Here is a 22,381-nt window from a genome sequence, read left to right as displayed (position 1 = left end):
TACCCAACTTTATGTACAATTTAACAATTGATACATTTGTCACCCTCCCAACTTTTGTCAGTTTAATCTTGTCTTTAGGCTAATTGTGTTATTATGTGTGAAATGAGTTTTGACCTTGGTTTTCACTGTCATCATGTGTGGAGTATGCTCACTCATCATTCCCTCACTCATTCTCTAAACAGTTGAAAGCTATTTGCAGGTCGTATTAGAATTGGAGTTTAAATAATCACAGCCTCTGTTTGCTCTTACCCACAAAGGTATGCGGTCAAATTCAAGTTACAGCATCTTTCAAACATGATCCCCCCATATTTGGACAATTGTCTTTACAGCTGTTTCTTACTAGTTTTTTCTTATTTTATTTATTTGCATCAATACTGCATGTTCTCAAGTTCTGTAAATGTCTGCTTTGGTAGGCTTTTCATTTGGGGACCAAATAAGTGTCAATGCATGTCAAGCTGGCCATGATAAAAAATAAAGCAGATAAATCAGAATGAATTGATCAGAGACGTGCCCAAATCATCTGTTATACTTTAAGTAGATGGCAGTGGCCGAGGGGGATCCTGTCGTCTAAGCCGATGCCTCTGATGCACGTATAACGTTGGTTAGAATTCTGCCCATTGCTCTTACAACAAGAACTTTCTCCTGCGTCTTTCCCCACTTTCCTGTGAAATAAAGCATAAAAATACCAGAACAAATACATCTTTCAAAGAAAGCAATCTATGACCTGGTAGATGGAGGAAGACCTCTATAGTGTATGACTGAAGAATATTTCCAGTGGTGAAGAAAATAACCTAACCACAGTCCAGATCAGGAACATTCTGCAGGAGGTAGAAAAGTTGTGTCAAAGACTAACACATACAGAAGCTCACAAAATGCACACCACAAGTGAGCTTCAAGAACCAAAATCACATAAATGGCCTGTAGAAAGACAGACAATGAAGATTAACCAGTACCAGAATGATGCAAAGACAGGCAATGAAGATTAACCAGTACCAGAGTGACGGAAAGACAGACAATGAAGATTAACCAGTACCAGAGTGATAGAAAGACAGACAATGTAGATTAACCAGTACCAGAGTGATGGAAAGACAGACGATGTAGATTAACCAGTACCAGAGTGATGGAAAGACAGACGATGTAGATTAACCAGTACCAGAGTGATAGAAAGACAGACAATGTAGATTAACCAGTACCAGAGTGATGGAAAGACAGACGATGTAGATTAACCAGTACCCAATGTGTGAAAGTAACAGATCTAGTGTCTACTATTCTTTCTATTAATAAAACAGTATGACTACTAAACAATGTTTGAATTATACAGTGGGGAGAACAAGTATTTGATACACTGCCGATTTTGCAGGTTTTCCTACTTACAAAGCATGTAGAGGTCTGTAATTTTTATCATACGTACTCTTCAACTGTGAGTGACGGAATATAAAATAGAAATCCAGAAAATCACATTATATGATTTCTAAAAAATTAATTTGCATTTTATTGCATGACATAAGTATTTGATTACCTACCAACCAGTATGAATTCCGGCTCTTACAGACCTGTTGGTTTTTCTTTAAGAAGCCCTCCTGTTCTCCACTCATTACCTGTATCAACCTGTTTGAACTTGTTACCTGTATAAAAGACACTGCACCGTATTGAGGGGAGGATGGATGGGGCCATGTATCGCGAGATCTTGGCCAACAACCTCCTTCCCTCAGTAAGAGCATTGAAGATGGGTCGTGGCTGGGTCATCCAGCATGACAACGACCTGAAACACACAGCCAGGGAAACTAAGGAGTGGCTCCGTAAGAAGCATCTCAAGGTCCTGGAGTGGCCTAGCCAGTCTCCAGACCTGAACCCAATAGAAAATCTTTGGAGGGAGCTGAAAGTCCGTATTGCCCAGCAACAGCCCTGAAACCTGAAGGATCTAGAGAAGGTCTGTATGGAGGAGTAGGCCAAAATCCCTGCTGCAGTGTGTGCAAACCTGGTCAAGAACTACAGGAAACGTATGATCTCTGTAATTGCAAACAAAGGTTTCTGTACCAAATATTAAGTTCTGATTTTCTGATGTATCAAATACTTATGTCATGCAATAAAATGCAAATTAATTACTTAAAAATCATACAATGTGATTTTCTGGATTTTCGTTTTAGATTTCTTCACTCACAGTTGAAGAGTACCCATGATACAAATTACAGACTTCTACATGCTTTGTAAGTGGGAAAACCTGCAAATCGGCAGTGTATCAAATACTTGTTTTCCCTACTGTAGGCCTATCTTGGAAAGTGAGGGAAGGATAAGGAAGCTTCTTTCAAAAATGCAGATTTATTTATATGACTAAATCACACATTGGACATTGTTCTATGGCGGTTCTGGTGTTAAAGGGAGTACTCAATCTTTTTTGTCATCTTTTACCCCTTGTACAACTTATTTTAAAAGAGATTTCAGAGTAGTAGCTGCTGTGTTTTGACATTTGGAGAGTGCTCTGGACACTCTTTGGATACTAAGGCTGATGTCACTGCCTTCTTCCATGTGCAATGAGTATCCATCAGTGATGAACAAATGAACTGTCCTGTCCCGACTGTCTTCACTCCCTGTGTTCATGTTGGCTCCTGCATGATTTAGATCATTATCACTGCTGTGTCACTGACTATTACCCTCGCACCTTTATTTGCTTTAGAGGCCATAGTCTGCTCTCCATAATGTGTTGTCATTGTGTTTTAGCTACTGACAAAATAGATTGTAAACTAGTCACTCAGTTCCCTGTCTAAAGTATATTAGTCTCACAAGCCTTACCTTAATGAAGGACACTCTTGCAGTTTTTAGACACTTTGGCAACATCAGTATAACTGTAAGAAATAATGAAACACTTTATTCAATCAATAAATAAAAGGTGTTTTCGAAAGCTCTTTTACATCAGCACTTGGTTGAAAATGTTTTACAGTTGATACAAAACCTTCCTAGTATGGGATATATATTTACTGTATTCCTGTGTATGTTCAGGAACTGATAGACTTGGTTGGTTTTGCAGTGCTTTAGTGTTCCATGTCTGACCTCCTGTCTCTTTTGTCCCCCTAGTTGGCTGAGGTCAAAGTGCGTCTTGTGCAGGTGGACAGAGAAAATGAGACGCTCATGGGATATAAGCGGGAGCAGGAAGCCGAGGTCAGATTGGGTGTCTGTCGTGATTTACAGTGACTGGACTCCATCTAACACAATACACATTCTCATATGGAAGTCTTTCAGTGGCACTGAAAAACGTCCATACCATTGAAAATGCTAATACATTTTGTAATTCATTTTTCCCAAATGGTATGCATTTTTTATGACACAAGAAATAGCAATGTGTTCAATATTTAATTTCCATGATCTGTCCAGTACAACACTGACACATTGGATAAAGCTAATGTAAATGCAAACATGAAACATAATTTGTGTTTGTGATTTCATTTGCTTGTTTTGATAGCATCAATTGGGACAATATGAAAATAAAATCTCAACTGAAAATTGACAATGCTTTTTGCTAAATGTGGTTTATGATAGTCATAACACAATGCTTCATTTTGCTATTGCATTTTCTCATTTATCCTAGCGACTGCACAGCATCGTAAAAAAAATTGCAATTGCTACTTTTCATTACTAATTGTGTCTTTTTATTTTACCTCAAAGGCTCTGATTACAAAACAAATCTGTTCTGTTCAGCAATAATTCAGTATGTAGAGATTGTTTGCTACATGAGCAAATTGGCAAACACTTATTAAACAGGGACTTTGTGAACGGTGAGATAGGGAGACACATCTGGCAAGCTACTTGTTGCAAACTAGTGTTCCCCGTCCCGTGAGATGGTATTTATAAAATCCTTTGGGTGTCATGTGTCGTTTGGTCATGGCACCATCAGGATACAGAAGGTTTATAAACATCAGGACCGAATGACCACTGCAGGCTTTCTCTAAGTTCGATCGAGGCTCTACACAAGCGTCAGCTGGCGTGGGTTATAGTGGCAGTACACCATCTCCTGTTTCTCTAGTGTGAGTCCTGCATAGGTGCATTTTTTTTGGCTGAACGTGGACCCCATTGGCAACATCTTTTCCAAGAACCACTCAAAAACCCTCAGAAGGACAGATATTGCCCTACAACTGACTCAACGGCCCTTACATAAAACAAGCCATTACCCACAAAAAACATCCACTTTAATCCAGATATAATTAATCATATTCTAAAGTTCAATCTCCTGTATTAATTCAATTTAGGGACCTGCTTCTGTAAACAATTTAGTGTTATAATGCTACGTACAATATAGTTATGCATTGACAACAGTGTTACTGTTCCTACAACAAACCAATACCACGTGCCTATCTGATTCACCCCACTGTGTCTCCATGATCCACACTGTCCTTATCCACCATCCCCTTAACTCATTCCAAAGCAGGAATTTTGTGCGTGCTGCCCCTGTGCACAATGGTGTAATATTATGACTATTTTCAAGCTAAAAAGTTGGCTAGAAAACTACCTAGCCGCGTATGTCGCTTTCACGTAGAGGGAGGGGACAATTCCGGGGAATTTTTCATTAAACTAAATCTTGATCGAACTGAGAGGATGATGGTGTTGTATGTTTGCCGCTTTTCCACGTTCCATGTTTGTGGTTATATACCTCCATGCACAATCCTGCTACACCAGCTAATGTTACAGCTACACCAACTTCCGACAAAGTGTTTGGACTCTGCCGGCACACCAGACAAAAGCTATCGTCCTCATCTCACACTCCCGAGCCTCATACCGTGACTTCTGGATCCTATTGTCACTGCACCTGCTCAATCCTGTCTGTCACTGGGAGTTCTCGGACAGCCTCTCAGTTGACCCGGTGCAGTTAGCCCTTGACTGGGTCTGCTATCTCTCAGTTAGCCATCAGCAAGGCAGTTACCATCGTGCTAATCGTCCTCCCTAGCTAACATAATGCTGAAATACTCCCCTTCGCAACTTCTCAAACATAAAAACCACTTCACCTCTTGGCATCTCTGCCATCAAAAACCTTGGGTTGTTATGTAGATCTAGCTACATCCATAGTCAGCAACGTCCAGTCACTGCTCCACTGGCACTATGTCATCACAACAAACAACACGTTCACTCTGCCTGCCTACAGACATTATTCATTGCAAACCAGCCCACTGAGAAACAAGCATATCTCAAATATGCACTTTTCAACACACAGTCCTTAAATAACAAGGGCCTTATCCTGAGTGAATTAATTTTGGACAACAAACTTTGACTCCCGGTCAAATATAGGATTCATTTTAAAACACTACTCACCACCTACAAAGTCATAAATAACTTGGCCCCACCTCTACGATCTACTCGTCCGCCACACCCCTACCCAATGCATCAGGTCTTCAGACACAACCACTCTTAAAACCTCCAGGACCAAGCTCCGGACCTGGGGCGACAGGGCCTTTTCAGCTGCCGCACCCCATCTCTGGAAGGGCCTCCCCAACCACATCCAGGCAAACACCCTGCCATCCTTCAAACAGGCCCTCAAAACCCACCTCTTCAAACTTGTGTTCAGCAGTTAACCTCCTTTCCTTCTCTCCCCTTCCCTCCACCTCATGATTCCCTAGTTCTTAACACTAAGACTACCAAATGCTTATGGGAATTGGCGTTTGAGTTTGTAATAAAAATAAAACTGCCACTTTGAAAGCTACACCCTCCTCCTTTCATAACTTTTCCTAAATAGGCTTATATTACATTGTTCCATTGTTAGAATTCTAAACTCACAAAAGGAAAACTATTTAGAGACTATTTAAACTGTTTTCAGACTTAATCGCCAATAGCGCACAACACTTAGCGTTGGTACCCAAATGGTACCCAGGCGCTTATCACCCCTCACTGAATGTATGATGTCAATGGATGAATGTGCAATACACGCAAGATGAATGATAGTGAGACGGTTGAATTTGAATGAACTTACAAATGAAATACAAGACTTCCATGATCATTCAACAATTTAATCAGGCTATTATTGAAATATAATATAAACAATTTTTATTTTAGGAGAGAAAAAGAAATTAAATTGCGCACACATCCTATTATCTCTCTTAGAATTTTCTTTACTTATTTTACTGTAGATAAATATTCTACAAATCTATTAGGTTAAAAAATTATTCACTAAACAAAATACCAACAATACTCTTTACCACTAGAGCTATGCATTGGCATTAAAATAAACTCGATAGCCCCACTAGAATGCCCGGGAGAGACCTGCAGATATGCGCGGTTCACATTGCCTATTCGTATTGGACCTTGTCTTTTTCTAATACCTCCTCTCGGTTTTTCGATAACTTGTCACCTATGGACAATTTGTGTCACCTATGAATTGGCTGTGTAATTTTGTACATTTATTAGGCCCTACAAAAGTAAATTGTGTACATTTGTAGGGCCTAATAAACGAACAAAAACACTATAGCTTGTTTTCTTAGAAAAAATCGTTCTATGTATTCCTTTTTTTGTCTGTTTTTTTCGTATGATAAGACCTAATAATACAATATAATAATACATATACATTCTTGTATTTTTTCAATTTCTTTAACCATTTAAAACAAACAAATTCTGTAATTCATTATTTTTTTGACTATTTTGACTATTCTACTGATGACAACCCAGTAGATAAACTGATGCTCTGGCTGGATGGTGACGCTGCGGAGGAGAATTTGTATGCTAATTGAGCCGATTCCTATGCTAATGACGTAAAAAAGTGTTTGGCTCTGGCTGTTAATGTTTGTTTGAAAGTCTTGGCGGTCGTAGTGTTGACCACCTACTTGTCGTTTTATTTGTACATATTTAAGTGATTTTACCCTGCATGCTCACCCTGTGAAGTGCTTTGAGAACCTAGAAAAGCACTATATTAAATTGTTATTATTATTATATTCTATAACCAGCTCCTCTTCAGTCCGTCTTAGCTGATCATCTATTTCACTTCTCACAGAAATAAGGTTTTGTATTCATAGAAAAAGTTTCCGACCAGCAAATTAATAGTTCTGAACTGCATGGTTTGAAATATAGCTTTTATTCCCCTGGTTGAGTGATTTATTTCCTGTTCACCCGTGGGAAATGACCTGATGCAGGAATGTACTGTGGGGCAGCTTTATGTACAAGTACACCATTTTGTCTGGGGGCTAATCCATCTAATAGTGTTATATTCCCAATGCATTTCCTTAATACTGGGTGCCAAGCAGAGATGTTCTTTTTTATCCAGTGACCAACTTAACTTAAAAACCTAAAAATCTCAGCAAGGCAATAACTTTTCCCCCGGTGCAATTTCCACCCACAAGGGCAAGCTTAATCTAATCCTGTCATTGTAATTTCACTGTAGCCATTTTGCTGTAGTCAGCAACAGAAAAACGTGTATAGGAGGTGGAAAGAGCATGAGGGCTACGTCACAATCCTTAATGCGAGTGCACACTTCTGTAGAAGGAATGTGAATTTCAATGTGTCTTTGGGTTGCACAATCATTGCCAAGTAATGGCTTGCCAACAAAAAGGAACCGTATCTATCCAGGAAGTAGTATCTAATAAAGGATACCTACTGGTATGTGAGTTTCTTGTTCAGTGAAGATGCCCCCAACTATTGTCCACGTCTTCTGTCCTGCACCTATGGGGAGGCAGGTCGAGGAAGACAGAGACATAAAATAATCAGGTTCTATTGTAAATGTAACGTTACACATAGCGCATGATGGCTTATTTTCAAAATAAATCCCTTAATTTGAACATCCACATTTGTTAATTATAGCAATCCCCTAAATCTACACATAACTAGGACAATGTAAGACACTGTAAACTAGTTATCTTGCTAAGGTTTTAATGTACCTTTATAATGTGAAAAGACCAAAGGGCTCACACACCAGCTAACAGGTTTTCACAATTAATTCTATGTTTTCTGGTCAGTGGGCTAGCCAGTGGGCTAACATTTTACAAAGTAGTGTCTCTTTATAGACAGCTCCTAGTGAGCTATTGCGCTTTGAGCATATAATAGCGATTATAAACCAGATGATATCAATCATGAATGTGGATTGGCTTGTAGTCATGGTATATGAGTATACCAATTTATTGGAAACCGGTTTATAATAGTAATGAAGGATCTCAAGGGTTTGTGGTATATTGCCAATGTACCATGGCTAAGCTCTGTGTCCATTCACTCTGTGTTGCGATGTGCCTAAGAATAGCTTAGACGTGGTATTTTGTCAATATCCCACATCCCCTCATGCCTCATTGCTTAATTATGGGGCTCAACGCACATCCATTGAGCTATACAGGGTCCCATCAAGCAAACTCTGTTGTTGCCAACATGCCAGTATTGATGAGTTGTTCTGCTCTTTGAACAGCATATGTGGTTAACAATAGGAGCGAAATTGCATTGCTGAAAGGAGCCGGTAATTTGTCTCCATGATTTCCATAACTTTTTAACATAAAAAAATATATATTTGTAGGTGAGTCACAAATGATTTACTAAAATTTGCATATCTGCTCTGCGGCAACAACGAATAGTGGGGAGAGCTTTGCGTTCCAGTAACGTCTGGTCAAAAAAGTACTAGGCAGTTAAATAATTCGCACTGGTATGTAACCTATTTCAATGTCCATTTCACCATCTAACATAATTCTAGACTACTTTTGTAACTTTATATTGGTGATTTCCACTTTTTCCATTTTAATCAATAAGCCATTTGGAAGCCAAATTAGCCTGCTTGTTCAGATACATGGAGCCACATGGTCAGTCTCACCGAAAACACTTGGACTTCCCATCGCTACATGCCAGTGTAATAACTTTGAAGTCTGCTTCCTTCATCATTCCATGTTATTGAAATCTTAAAAATGTTATTTGATTCACATGCAAGACGACTGGTAATGCAATGCAGCAAACAGTTAGGTGTGATAAGGAAATGCAATAGCATAATGAAGTATTGTGATTACATTTGAGTTTTGACAAACCACATGTAGCACGAATCCCAATAGTCAATTGAGATTTAAATAATTTTTTTAACACAGTTTATGCCATCACAAAAATGTAATGAAATGGCAAAGACAATACATAATTTTTCATGTAAGCTTTTTCAGTGTTCTACCTGGCAGACCATGTACGTAGAATATTAAACACATTTCATTTTCCAATAGGCAGGAATTATTCATACATCACAACAAAAGATCATACAGTTATCTTCATTTGAACTTGACTGAGTTTTAAAAAAGGACTGCAAAGTCTATTTGCATTTTCAATTGGGTTGTGTCAGTTGTAGACCGCCACACTCTCGAGCAAAAACACATTCACAAACCAAAGTCCATCATCACCAACAATGAATGATGATTCACCCAAGTTCATATTGTCCTCTATAACAAAAGTCTCTCCACGGTCTTGGAGACATCCATGCAGTAAGTCCATCTCTGTTGACAATAGAGGCCTTGATAATCACACTGACATTTAGCACATTTGTATGCCGGGTTCCCACCTCCATACAGTGCACAGTACTCCAAAGTGTCTGCCTGTTACAATGTCTCTCAAAAGTGCTGGTTTTTCCTACTAAGAGTTTTCTCTCTATATGCATGTGAGTGCGTCCATTGACATGCCTTCATAATGTGAGTACAAATGTGTGTGTGTGTGTGTGTGTGTGTGTGTGTGTGTGTGTGTGAGAGTTTGTCTTTTCATGGTTTCGTCCTCTTGGAGCCTCTCTTGTTGTCCATTAACCTGGGCAGGCAGACAGCAATTCCCAGTCAGGAAGCTTTGCTCTCTCCAGGGACGAGGGGAATATGGTACAGCTCAGCGTAGACATGGCTCAAGGCTGGAGAGGCGTCTCTTAGTGCTGGGAATGAGGGAGTTTAATGGGAGGGAAATGGGAGCCACTCTGACCTGATTGCCATGAATTCCCCTCCTGTATTAGTGAGTAGGCCAACCCATTGGGCTCAGAAAGAGCTGTGACCTAATGTTGCGCTAACATTACAGTCATGTTTGTTTGTGTTTGTGGACCTCGCAGGTGGAGAGGCTGGCAGCAGAGGCTGATTCTTTGCAGAGCACTGCCAGGGAGCCAGAGGGCACGGGGAGAGCCCAGGCAGAGCGGAGCTGGGAGGACTGGGAGGTGGAGCTGGCAGAGACCCGTTCCCAGTTCCTGGACAGGCTGGACATCTCCAAGAGGATGGTGAGACATGAATGTCTACCAGTCGAGCTACATAGAAACACAAAGACACCCAGGCATTACTGCGGTAGGAAATATGACATGGGGTTGACCTCTCTCCACTCCTAGCCTCACCGTCACTCGGGTCTCCGAGATACTTGCTGAATTACTGGATCCCTTCAACTGCATTAAGTACATGTCACTGTATCGGACGCTACACTCATGTTGAAGACTTGTTTTATGGTGGTTCAGAACCTCGCTGAAAAGCCTCCCACTGACACAGGCTTTCTATGTGAGGCGGTGGAAGTCCGGTGCATTTCCTTTAGTGCTCGACGTTCGGCCACAGCCTTTATCTGAACACAATTAGTCATTCTCCCGGGCCCCTGCACCCTACAGGCTCTCCCACTGTCATTTCTCTGCATTTCCCTGTAACCTTTAGTAGTGGGGTTTGAGTCCACCCCGAGCCACGGCTCCACTACCCAGGCATCCATTACAGCTCTCCAGGACAGCAGCATTAATCCACCTCATACCATGCTAGCCGTTCTCCGCGCATGGAAATGAAGCTGCCTCACTGCTGCTTTATTCCTATTCACATGAGGTTTTGGAAGGAGAAGCGTGTGCGCTTGCCTGTGTTTGTGCCTGTGTCAGTGTGTGTACTGCATGCGTTTGCGTGTGTGAATGCATGTGTGTGTTCGTTATTTGTCTGCTCTCCCTCCATGTCACTTTTGTTTACTTTGTCTCTCTCGTCTGCAGCTCTGTGCTCTCCTTTTTAATGACGCATATATCCTATCTCCAGTCGCTGCTTTATCCCAGTAGTGCTGGCTCAGGAACAGATTACTGCTCCCAGACATGGGGGAAGTAAAGAGCAGGGAGGGAGAGAGAAAAGGGGAGAGAGAGATAAAGAGACACCTCAATGAGACAATCCACAGGGGGACAGAGGGGACCAGCCCTCTCCCCCTCAAACAGTGCAAACTGCTTGGTGTCTGCCGCCATTTTCCATTCACTGCTTCTTTTCATCCCCATTTGCCAGGATGGACTCTGTCTGTGCATGGCGTTTCAGAAAGGACATTTCCCTGCGAGAATTGATCACTTGTTTTTGAATTAATGCCCTGTCTCTGTCGCACCTCTGTCTCCTCTTTTACTTTCTCTCCCACTCTTTCTCCCTCCTTTCATTTACTTTCTCCCTCTCTCCCACTTTCTCTGTCTCACTTTTTCTCCTCTCAATTTCTCCCCATCCAGACTGAGCAGCAGACCCAGCAGTTCCAGGCTCAGAGGTCCAGTCTGCAAAGCCAGCTTGGTTGTGTTAGACAACAGGTAGGCAGGCTGTGTGACAAACCCAATCCCTAACCCTGTCCAACCCTAACCCTGTCCAACCCTAACCCTGCCCAACCCTAACCCTGCCCAACCCTAACCCTGCCCAACCCTAACCCTGTCCAACCCTAACCCTGTCCAACCCTAACCCTGTCCAACCCTAACCCTGCCCAACCCTAACCCTGTCCAACCCTAACCCTGTCCAACCCTAACCCTGCCCAACCCTTACACTGCCCCACCTTAACCTGGTCCAACCTGGTCCAACCTTAACCCTGCCCAACCCTAACCATGCCCACTACCACACAACACTGTTACAGTGTAATTGTCTGTATATTATATATTTATGAATACCTTCTAAGGCATGTCTTTCTTTCTTATTGGTTATGTTCTGTGTCTCACATGCAGTCAGTGGTAGTTGATTATGTACACCCATCCAGCACCCGATCTGACCACGTTGTGCTTCCAGAACAGCATCGCTTGTTAAGGGCATAGATTTTTCCCCAGGGATGTGGGTCCCTGCTGACACTATGGAGTCCCATTTGACCGTGGTGAACAGCCTGTTCCATCTCATTCCAAGGACTGTGCAGGTCACCAGTAAACTGAACCAGGATTCGTCACACCATACAATGTTTTTCCACTCCTCAGGTATTCAGTGGTCAAGCCCACTGTAGCTGCCACTTGTACTGTACTGTTATTGGCCTGTTTGTGGCAGGACTCTTTCCATTCACCTTTGACCTCTTATCAATGAGTTGTTTTCTCCCAAACGACAGCTGCTTACTGGATCTTATTTATATAACTCGCACCGTCCTCTGTCGTTATTAAAAACCCCAGAAACAGGGCTGCTGAAAACCGGCACAGTTGACCCTGGCATTCATACCAGTCTGGAGTGGATCCGGCACGGCTGACCCTGGCATTCATACCAGTCTGGAGTGGATCCGGCACAGCTGACCCTGACAGTCATACCAGTCTGGAGTGGAACCGGCACGGCTGACCCTGGCAGTCATACCAGTCTGGAGTGGATCCGGCACAGCTGACCCTGACAGTCATACCAGTCTGGAGTGGAACCGGCACGGCTGACCCTGGCAGTCATACCACTCTGGAGTGGAACCGACACGGCTGACCCTGGCAGTCATACCAGTCTGGAGTGGATCCGGCACGGCTGACCCTGGCAGTCATACCAGTCTGGAGTGGATCCGGCACAGCTGACCCTGACAGTCATACCAGTCTGGAGTGGAACCGGCACGGCTGACCCTGGCAGTCATACCAGTCTGGAGTGGATCCGGCACAGCTGACCCTGGCAGTCATACCAGTCTGGAGTGGAACCGACACGGCTGACCCTGGCAGTCATACCACTCTGGAGTGCCTGTGTCACTCGTTTTGCTATTTTAAACGATCAGTCAAACAGTAACTGAATGGATCGATGCCTTTCTGCTTGCTTCATATAGCAAGAGACAGCCACATAACTCACTGTATGTAGGAGTCATCCATTTTGGTGAACAGGATGGGTGTACCTAATAAACTGGCCACTGAAAATACATCTGCGTCTTGTTCAAAGTCCGTGAGGCTTTTCTTGTCTTTCACAGACCGTGAAACACGAAGGATCAGCTGCAATTTAAGACCAGTCTGTCTGTCAAACTCATGCATTGCAAACACACACACACACATCCACACACACTGTTGGCTCAGTCCCGTGGAGATGACAGGAGCGAGCCCCTCCTCCGCCACACTGTACTGGGGGTTAATTAACCCTCCTCTACAGCCCCACCAGCCCTGTCCTACTCCAACAGCTTCAGGTGTAAATAATTGGGACGAGCCCAAATGGCGTACCCTGTAACTGGGCTGGTTACTGGACCTGCCTGCTGTCATCATGCGGGCCCCCTCCCAGGATGGCTGACTGTTAGGGCCGGGCCAGCGGCCAGTGATTGCTAATAAAACATTTGATTGAGAGGAGAACAGAGTGATAAACAGACTGGATTCTGCCCTTTAATTCGTCCATCTCCAGAGAATTGGTTTTGCTCTGCCACAGAGCCAGTTTCACATACGCAGTTAGTTGTCTGCCTTAGGACTAGAATGTAATTTTTTGTGTTTCTGTGTGTGTGTGTGTGTGTTTGGGTGGGTGGATGCAGGTGTGGTGTGGGTTTCAGCCCTTCTTTTAACATGGTCAGTGCTGCGCCAGAAAAGGAGTGAAAACAATAATATTATAATGCAGAGGAATGACAACAGAGCAGCCAAAATGGCCACTGCTGAGCCCTTCTGCAAAATCCTCTCATTGTGCTCCGTGTGTGTGTGTGTGTGTGTGTGTGTGAGGGCTGTGTGTGAGGTGCTGCGTGCAGGGTTCTGTGGTGATGAGCTTTTGGACAGGCTCACGTTTAACTGCTGCCTTTGACCACAGGACGTGGCGACGCTAATGTCATTTAACTGGATGGTGTGGCTGGTTGTGTTTGAAATATTCTACTGTGGTTGTTGACCGTGGGTGTGTGTGTGTGTGTGTGTGTGTTGAGCAGAGTTTGTGCAGGCGGTCAGACCAGCCCAGGTGTTCAGCTGTGTGACTGTCTCTGGGCCTGATGTTAATGGACTCCATTGCTCTGATTCAGTCCACGTCTGCTGGGCGCTAGGTGATTGAACGGAGCGTGTCCGAGGCGTGCGGGGCGCTCGATGCTGCTGCCCGTGGCTGAGTGCAGTCAGTCCACGGCGTCAGTGGGCCGGGGTGTCGGCCAGGTATTTAACCATGTATTGTGGCGTGGGGTGTGGGGCTGGTTCCTGATGAAAGGCGAAGGCAGGACCATATATCAGACTCCGGGCCAGGCAGCACTAATACAAGGCCACGGCGGAGCTCCTCTCCTTCTGGGAACACTGCTGCTTTTTACTGCTGCTCTGACAGCAAGATAAAGTGCTCGTCCAATTAGAAAAATATTTGGTCACATACCTAGCGACGGAGATCGGGCTCGTATTTTTCAAGGCATTCGATGAGGAATCCTTGATGTTTTTACTGTATGTTTTCCTACCGTTGCGTATATACATTTTTATCACGCTGCCATGGGGATGTAGATTAACCGTTTAGCATGTTGTGATGGGGCGAACGTCGCGCGCTTTTTTAACGAAGGGCGGTGGGGCTGCGAGCTGTGCTACGTGCTCTAGCTTCCACGCGAGGGTTTTATGAGACGTGGCTTTACATTGTGTTGGTGTCGGCTGTTTGGGCTGAGATGATTCCTGTTGTCTCCAGCGTTTGTCCGTCCCCTGAACCAGGCCGTGTGTCTGTGTGCTTAATTCTTAACCCTCAGTGCTAGTCACCTTTTCTTCTAAGAATACCGTAGATGTTTTTTTTTTCTCCCAGAGTGCATTAAAATTAAATTCTCTCTTGTTGTTGTGAAAAGAGGCACACGTTAAAAATAATTGGATGTGGGAGAGAACAAAGGGCTGCCTCCCGTTCCCTCCCTGCACACCCCAGCCAGGCGTTAATACCAAGCCAGCCGCATTGTTCTGCTGTCTGCAGCCATCCCCCCAGCCAGACACTCAGCGCTGGAGAAGTCACTTTTAATGTCTGATAATCAAGGTGAATTTTCAAAAAGCTGCCATTTTCAAATGATGGTGTATATATTATGTGGAGATGGGAGTTGGGGAAGGGAGGGGCTCCTTTGGGTGAAAGACGGAGCCTCGGCCATGCACAGTGGAAGAGAGACCCCTAATGGCCGTGGCGGGGACTGAAGGCAGGTTCTGGTCTGGGCTGGTAATGGATGGATGTAGGCAGTTGTCAGTTCACTGTCAGTCATGTGCTGTGCAATGTAATTTGCTTTGTTTGGGCTCGAGTGTATGTGTTCCACAAGTTCAGGGTGAACGACAGCCATCGCTTACACTGATTCATAATCTCAAAGATTTCACTGAGAATGTCCTTGTGTCCTTCACGCGTTCAGATACGTCAGCCTCCGTTTCTGTAGTCATACAACGGAGCATGTAGGGCTGCATTTCGGAAGGTATTATTTCCGTGTTCAGTAAAGATGGAGATGGTGGTGGAGCGGTGCGGGCGAATCCGCCGGAGCCTGGAGCGGAGTAGGGGAGGAGTGCAGGGGCTCATCTCACCCCCACTCCTTCCCTGTCCCCTCCCCTCTCTCTTTCTCCACTTCTCCCCTTCTCCCCAATGCCCCCCCCCCACCCCCCCCCCACACACACACACCGCTCGAAGGTATGATTATTTTTCCTCTGCTTCGCCGCACCATATATCCCCGGTCCACAGTTCTCCGATGCTGCTGTCATTTTTCATGCCGGGTTTTTGCCAGGGTGCAGCATTGCGCCATTACACTGTGCCTGTGCAGTATGTTAAGGAGGCCAATATATGCACTGTGTAGAATGTAATAAGTGTATATTTATTTTCTGCTGTGGTGATTTACTGGTGTTTCCGGTGCTTGGGAAAAAGAGGTCGGCAGTGTGTCTTCACAAATATGACTGCTCCGTACGAGCTCACCTCCAAGGCTCTTTCGCACACTGGAGACATAACGTTATACATTTGATGTAGAGTTTGTGTGTTTTTTTCTGTTGTAAATGAATGAAATGCCTCCTTCCAGTATGTTGCTCTGCGTTGTGTTTATGGTCTGTGTTTGGTTCTGACTGAAGGATGCTGAGTCTGGCTGGCAGAGTTGCATGTAGTTATGTGATCTGATGACACAGCCTGATGACACAGCCTGGTCCATGTATGTCCACACATCCCCAACAGACCCCCCACTCAGTGCTTATTATGTATACACGCACACACACACACACACACACACACACACACAAGCTATTTGCCCACATTAATACATGGACATAACACACCCATTCCTGAACTTACATGCATGTGTGATACTTTTCTCTCTCCCACAAATGTTGGTTTTGCAATCTAAGTGAGGGCCGGCAATTTAGCATAATAAATGAATTTAAATAACTTAAACTTGATGCGTAAAATTAACCTAATCCTAACTCCTAAAATTGTTGCTTAATTCCTAAACTTAGCCTAACCCTAACTCCTAAAACTGACGCGTAATGCCTAAACTTGGCCCTAACTAATTTGGAGCCTAATTATATATATATTTACACAATGTGACACATGCACACTTGCACACACTTTGCTTTAACCCCGTCTCTAGTCATGTCCCCCTGAGTGAGATCTGATGGAGTCATGGAAAGAGGTCTTAAATAAAAACACTAACATATGGAAGCCTGAAATGGACAATATACTCTGAGGGGAACTCGATCTAACCCCATGAAACAGTAGGTTTTAAATGTATTCTTTGCTCAGAGCCTTGTGGCGCGAGCTTCCCTCTGTGAGGCCAGCGCTGAATAGGGGAAAAAAGACCAAATCAAAAAAGTTTCTTAAGAAGTAAATGCTAGTGTAAAAGCTTTTGGTCCAGTGTGTCTGATGCTGTTTATTGATTTGCTCAGCTATGCGGGTTTGTTTTAACATTTCTGTCCTCAAAAGACTGACTTAATGCACCACAATAGGAAGAGGGAGGGGAAGAAATAGAGGCAGCCTCCTCTCTGCTCTTTCATCAGGACAACATCTCAGACATGTCACGCTCCCTCAGTGTTTGTGTGTACGCACTTGCGTGTGTTTGTGTCTGTGCGTGTTTGGACGCATTCAAAAACCTCTTTTTGTGCACTCTCAGTCAAAAGCGTAAAGTGTTTTTAAATGGGACACTATTCTTGATGGCAGAGCTAAATGTCTCTCCCATCTTGGTAGGAGCATTTAGATTTCATATGTGCATTATACTTCCTCTTGTCTGATTCACTGCCTCCTCTTCGCCATTCTCCTGTTGTCCTTTGTACAGTGACAAGATTCTTCTCCATAGTCAATGAGCTCCCAAGCCCTTTTTTCACCTCTTGAGTAGACAAAGTAAAACGGTGTATTGTGATGTTTGCTCTGGCTCGGTTTATAGGCTGGAGTTGTTAGGTTGTCACGTTGTGTTTTAGTGGTGTGTCTGTGTGGTTTTTTTCTTGGTTGTTATGTTTCCCATATTATTGGTCATCCCTATTTTTCGGTCACATTACTACTTTGTTCAATTACATTATAATTTTATGTTTGTTAAAAAAAGACTCAGAAGTTTACTAGTAAGCTAGCTATCCTGCTTGCCTTTTGGTAAAAAAAAACAAAAAGGTAAAATTTCAGGATTTGCATTTTGCCACGCATTTCTTTTTAAACAATATGATTATATTTAACCTGCAAACATTTCTATAAAAATCAGTGGTGGGCTAGATAAAAGGGTACATTTAATAGCAAAACATACTGTTGTTTTGCAGTGCATTTACATTGTTAGCTTAAGACAATATAGTCCTTTAAACGCTAGAAACGTTGGATAATATGGGTTGACCCAACTTTGAGGGTCATTAGGTACATGGAACTTCTTTATTGGAGTGCCTTACCCAAACAAGTTAGAGTTCACAAGCCAGGGAAGCTTTTTTCCTTCAAGTACACCAACTATTTTTCATCTAATGTAATCAGAAAATGATTTCATTTAAAGATATATTCTTATCTTCTGGAATGAATTGATAGTTTCCTAGTACAGTGGTTCAGTGCTAGTCCAACCATTGGATTTGGCAACATGTTGAAAGGCTGATGGTTTTATTTGGTACATGACTGTATTATTTTGTTCCTGGCACTGGTACTGTAGCAGTTATTTTGAAGAGCTTGGTTATAGGGCGTACTTCCATAGTGTTGTTCCCAGCTGTACTGGAGTATAAGGAGGAGAAGAGGACTGGGGCCTTGGGGGCCTAATGGAGGGAGAAGTGTGGAGAGACAAACACATGGTGCCTTGTTCTGCCAAGCCTGTGTGGCAGAGCTAGTGTGTCTGGCGTTGTGCCATCCTGGCAAAAGTGCCCACGGGGAGGCAGTGTTTAGCCAGCGCTTTGCCACAGACAGCAAGACAGGAGACTGGGAGCGGATGTGCTGAAGCTAGCACGGGTGCTGTCAGACTGGCAGAGTCTGGGCTGAAGAGCCACTCCTCCCTGTGGGCTCTGATGGGTGGCCAGAACCCCCACCCCCAGAAAAACCTATGCTGACTGATGCTGGCGAGTGCAACACCATCATTGGCCTCTTCGGTGTCTGTGCATTTTCAGTCAATTTGAAATGCATGGAGTGTTCAGACAGTAATTGGCAATGGTGATTTTGGGCAATGAATTAATACTATTTCTGAAGTAATTCATTGTTTCAAATGATAATGCTGCTTGTCTGTTTAGAGGTTGTTGTATTTTCTTCTTTCTGTTGTTTATCCTCTAGCTGTGTCAATGCTTGAATAAACACATGCTTCATGGGGAAAATGTTATCTCCCTGTGTGCATTTAAATAGTGTTTGCTTTTCAAAACCCTATACCTCCTTTCTCCCTCTCTCTGTTTCCCTCGCCCCCTCTCCACTCCTTTTTGTATCCTTAAAATATTCTGCACCTCCCGCAGCAGTTCCGCATGGCTGACAGCCCTAATATAATCTGTGTGTCTGAATTCAAATTTATACCGTCAGGATAAAATAAATAGTCTGCAGTTAATTATGGGGAGCCGGCTCCTGGCTTGGCCCGATGATTTATGAAGTGCACATAGGCATTCTGCGACGCATTTTTCTTAATTTATTTTTAATCTGTCTTTCAATTAATTTTCCGGGAAACGTCTTAATGAAGTCAGAGGTGTGTGTTAATGACGTTGGGCCAGGGAGCACTGTGCTCCGGTGGTGGTTTGGTCCAGGCTGACAATGGCGCTGTCAGGCACCCCCATTCATCGCTCCACCCCACGTTTCAGTTACAGCCTCTGTGTCTGTCTGTCTGCCTTTGTGTTTGTCTGCCTATCTTTGCCCTGATTACTGTGTGTCCATGGGTTTCCTGTGGGGACTCCTGTTCCACTACACTGCTCTTGTTTATTTAGCTCTTTCGTCCAGTGTGTTCAGTAAGATGTGGTTAGGTTCTGGCTAATACATTGGTCTGTGTGGTCACCGGGGGTGGGGTTGGGCTGGGACAGCCTCTAACCCCCTGCCTCCCTGGCTGGGGGAGAAAAACCGCTTCTCCATCGATTCTCCTTCTCTCAAATTAAAGCCCATGTCTCCTATGCTTGATATGCGCCGTCGTTCTCCAGCAATTAGTGCAGAGCATGTCCAGCTTTGTGCACTGAGAGCCCTGGTGTGGGCCGTGCAGCAGGAGGGCGGACGCTGAGCAGCAGCTCCCTCCGTCCGTCTGCCAGCCTCCCAGACAGAGGCATCAGAGCATCGCCCCATTAGGGACATCCGCATCTTACCGCATCAGGACGCTCTCATTTACTGCCTCCAGATCCCACCATTTATCTCTCTCTCTCCTCTCCCTCTCTCTTTTTAATTTTCCTCTCAAAAACAGATTGTACATTAAGCGGCCACATTGCCTTTCCTGAAGTATGAGACGGGATGATTTAATTTCTCCTTTTTGTCTCGGCGGTCTGCTCTGTTCATGGACACATCATTACACAGAGAGGCCTCATCTCCCCGCCTGCTGAGGCTGGGCTCAGGGCTTTAAGGCTACAAGGCTGCTGCAGCCAGCCTGTCTGTGCCGATCAATACCTGTGGTCAGGGGCTAGCCACGCTGGGCTACACCTCCTGAAGGGGCCCTGCAGGTCCCAGCATAAAACACCTCAGCCCTTTGGACCTATAAAGAAAATAAATACAAATACAATTGGAACACACCAAGAGTACCTGGACTAGGTTGGGGTAGGCTGGTCGATGAACTGGGGTTTAGTGGTTGTGTGAGTGTTGATACGGTAAGGTGGTTAGGGGTACTTTAAAGATGTTCAGATGTGTCCTACCAGTTCTGTTATCAGCTAACATTAGCCAGGCAAAAGACAGGTTTGGGTTGGGTCTTTAAACATTCACAGAATTTGAACCAAAATGCACAATTGTTTAGGCTTGTCTTGGGATTGATCGCCTGAAATTAGCTACTCTGGACTGGGTTAAAGTTCTGTACCATGCTAGTGTATTAGACCACAGCTAGTCTGGACTGGATTAATGTTCTGGACCATGCTAGCATGTTAGGCCACATCCGGTCTGGGCTGTGGTAAAGTTCTAAACCATGCAAGTGTGTTGGACCACATCTAGTCTGGACTGGGTTACATTTCTGGATCATGCTAGTGTGTTAGACCACACGTAGTCTGGACTGGGTAAAATGTTCTGGGGCATGCTAGTGTGTTAGACCACAGCTGGTCTGGACTGTGTAAAAGTTCTGGACCATGCAAGTGTGTTAGACCACACCTAGTCTGGACTGGGTTAGATGAGAGCCTGGGGACCAGGCAGACTGAGACAGAATGCTGCTCCTCCAGCCCCAGGCTGTGTCTGTGTGTCTCTGTCTCTCCTGGCCTGCTCCATGCATTAACCAAACAGATAGCTACCAACTTAAATTACCTTTGCTTCCACTTACTCACCCCTGATGCCCTCCAACCCCGTCCACCTTCCTCCCTCGCATGCACACAGGAAGCAGGGAGAGGGAAGAGAAGAAGGAAAGCATAATTACTTATTTTAGTGGAGTGCGGCAGAATGCCTTTTGCCAAATGACTCTAATTCCAAATGGTTAACAAGATTTTTCTCTTTAATAGAGCCGAATTCGTGTGACAGCAAATTGCTTTCCCATTTGCAGGCCTTAATGGCTTTTCATACTTTGCACTTCCAATAAGCAGTAAACTCGGAAATTAATATTGCACGCTGTGTTATGATGCAAATGGGAGCGAGACAGGAGAGCGGTACCTTCACGCAGAATGCTCTGATTAGATCCGTAATTGCTTCAGTGGGAATATTTTTTTCTCCTGTTCGTTTGAACTTCTTTATTTATGTATGTGTATATTCTAAGCTTCGCCATTCTCTCTGGTATCAGAATTGACAGGATTTTTGTTTTCTTATGTTGTTGTTTTGCCTATTTAAATCAATGCTAATCAGTGGTAATTGTGGTTGGACAAAAACACTTTCTTTTCACTTTGTTGATATGGAGGATTGTCACGGTATCACTGTGTGTTTGTGTATATTTAGATCTATAAATGATGTCCTTCCTCAGATACTGAGGTAGTCTTTGTCCTTGCATTAGAGGGTGTCTGTGGATACTGTAGGCATACATTTGTCTGCTTGTGATTTACACTGTGGTAATGAGTTTAAACCAGTCAGAACCGACCCGCCACCTCCCAGCATGCTCTCTCTCTCGCCAGGAAAACACATAGTGCAGCCGAAAACTATATATTTGTGCAAGGTGTTAATTAACTTCTGATCCAAGTCATTTCGTTTCCAATTCCATTTTCCTCATGCTCCAATATTAATCCTGGTCTGTGCATAAGGTATTGTATTCTTAATAAGGGGGATCACGACGAGGCAGACACGGTTCCCACAGCAGAACCAGGCACAGAGGTGTCATGTTAATGGCATTTTCAACATACATTTATTATATGGCTGACACAGATCAGAAATCCAACCGCTAACTGTACCCATGGGTAGCTGGCTCTTGTCCTTGCTCTTTCACTAGGTACATATATTGTGACATAGTCAACCCTGTTGACTGGCTCAGCACTCATCACTGTAGCAGGCTGTCCTGTGGCACCCACTTCTGTGTTGGTGGATTATCCGTCTGTAACTGTGCATCACCGTATCCACTCCACCTGACGGTATACCGTCTGATTTACCACATTCCCAGCCTGGCTGTGGCGGAACACTGTCGTACCATTTAAATGCAGATGATTCCCCAAAGTTGTAAATACGTCGCACGGCAGCTCCCTCCCCTCGTCCCCCGGTTCACTTCAGCCAGGCCGGTCTACAGGCCTGTCTTTGGGGTGACAACAGCTGAGAGTCCTGGCTGCCTGTAGCTCCTCGGCCACAGACACACAGGCAACCTGACCTTTGGAGGGAAATAGGAAATGAATTCAGCTGGATGGGCCTGCGATTGCTGCTGGCTGTGGAGGTTAAGTGTCCTTTGGTCTGCC

At 44.1% G+C, this 22,381-nt stretch overlaps 1 protein-coding gene across 2 annotated transcripts in view; it reads left to right on the top strand.

Annotated features, from left to right (window-relative positions):
- Positions 1-22,381, top strand: part of LOC105029753 (golgin subfamily A member 4) — a 185,073-nt gene that overhangs the window by 111,414 nt on the left and 51,278 nt on the right. For both annotated transcript variants that reach the window (XM_010903259.3, XM_034296646.1), the window contains exons 10-12: positions 3,073-3,156; positions 10,004-10,165; positions 11,381-11,455. In XM_010903259.3, the coding sequence (XP_010901561.3) occupies positions 3,073-3,156; positions 10,004-10,165; positions 11,381-11,455 (321 nt within the window). The remainder of the gene's footprint in view (positions 1-3,072; positions 3,157-10,003; positions 10,166-11,380; positions 11,456-22,381) is intronic.

This window comes from Esox lucius, chromosome 2 (assembly GCF_011004845.1).
Source record: "Esox lucius isolate fEsoLuc1 chromosome 2, fEsoLuc1.pri, whole genome shotgun sequence".
Lineage (NCBI taxonomy): Eukaryota > Metazoa > Chordata > Actinopteri > Esociformes > Esocidae > Esox > Esox lucius.
The sequence above is the reverse complement of the archived record's forward strand: the minus strand, read 5'-3'. Positions and strand labels throughout refer to the sequence as shown.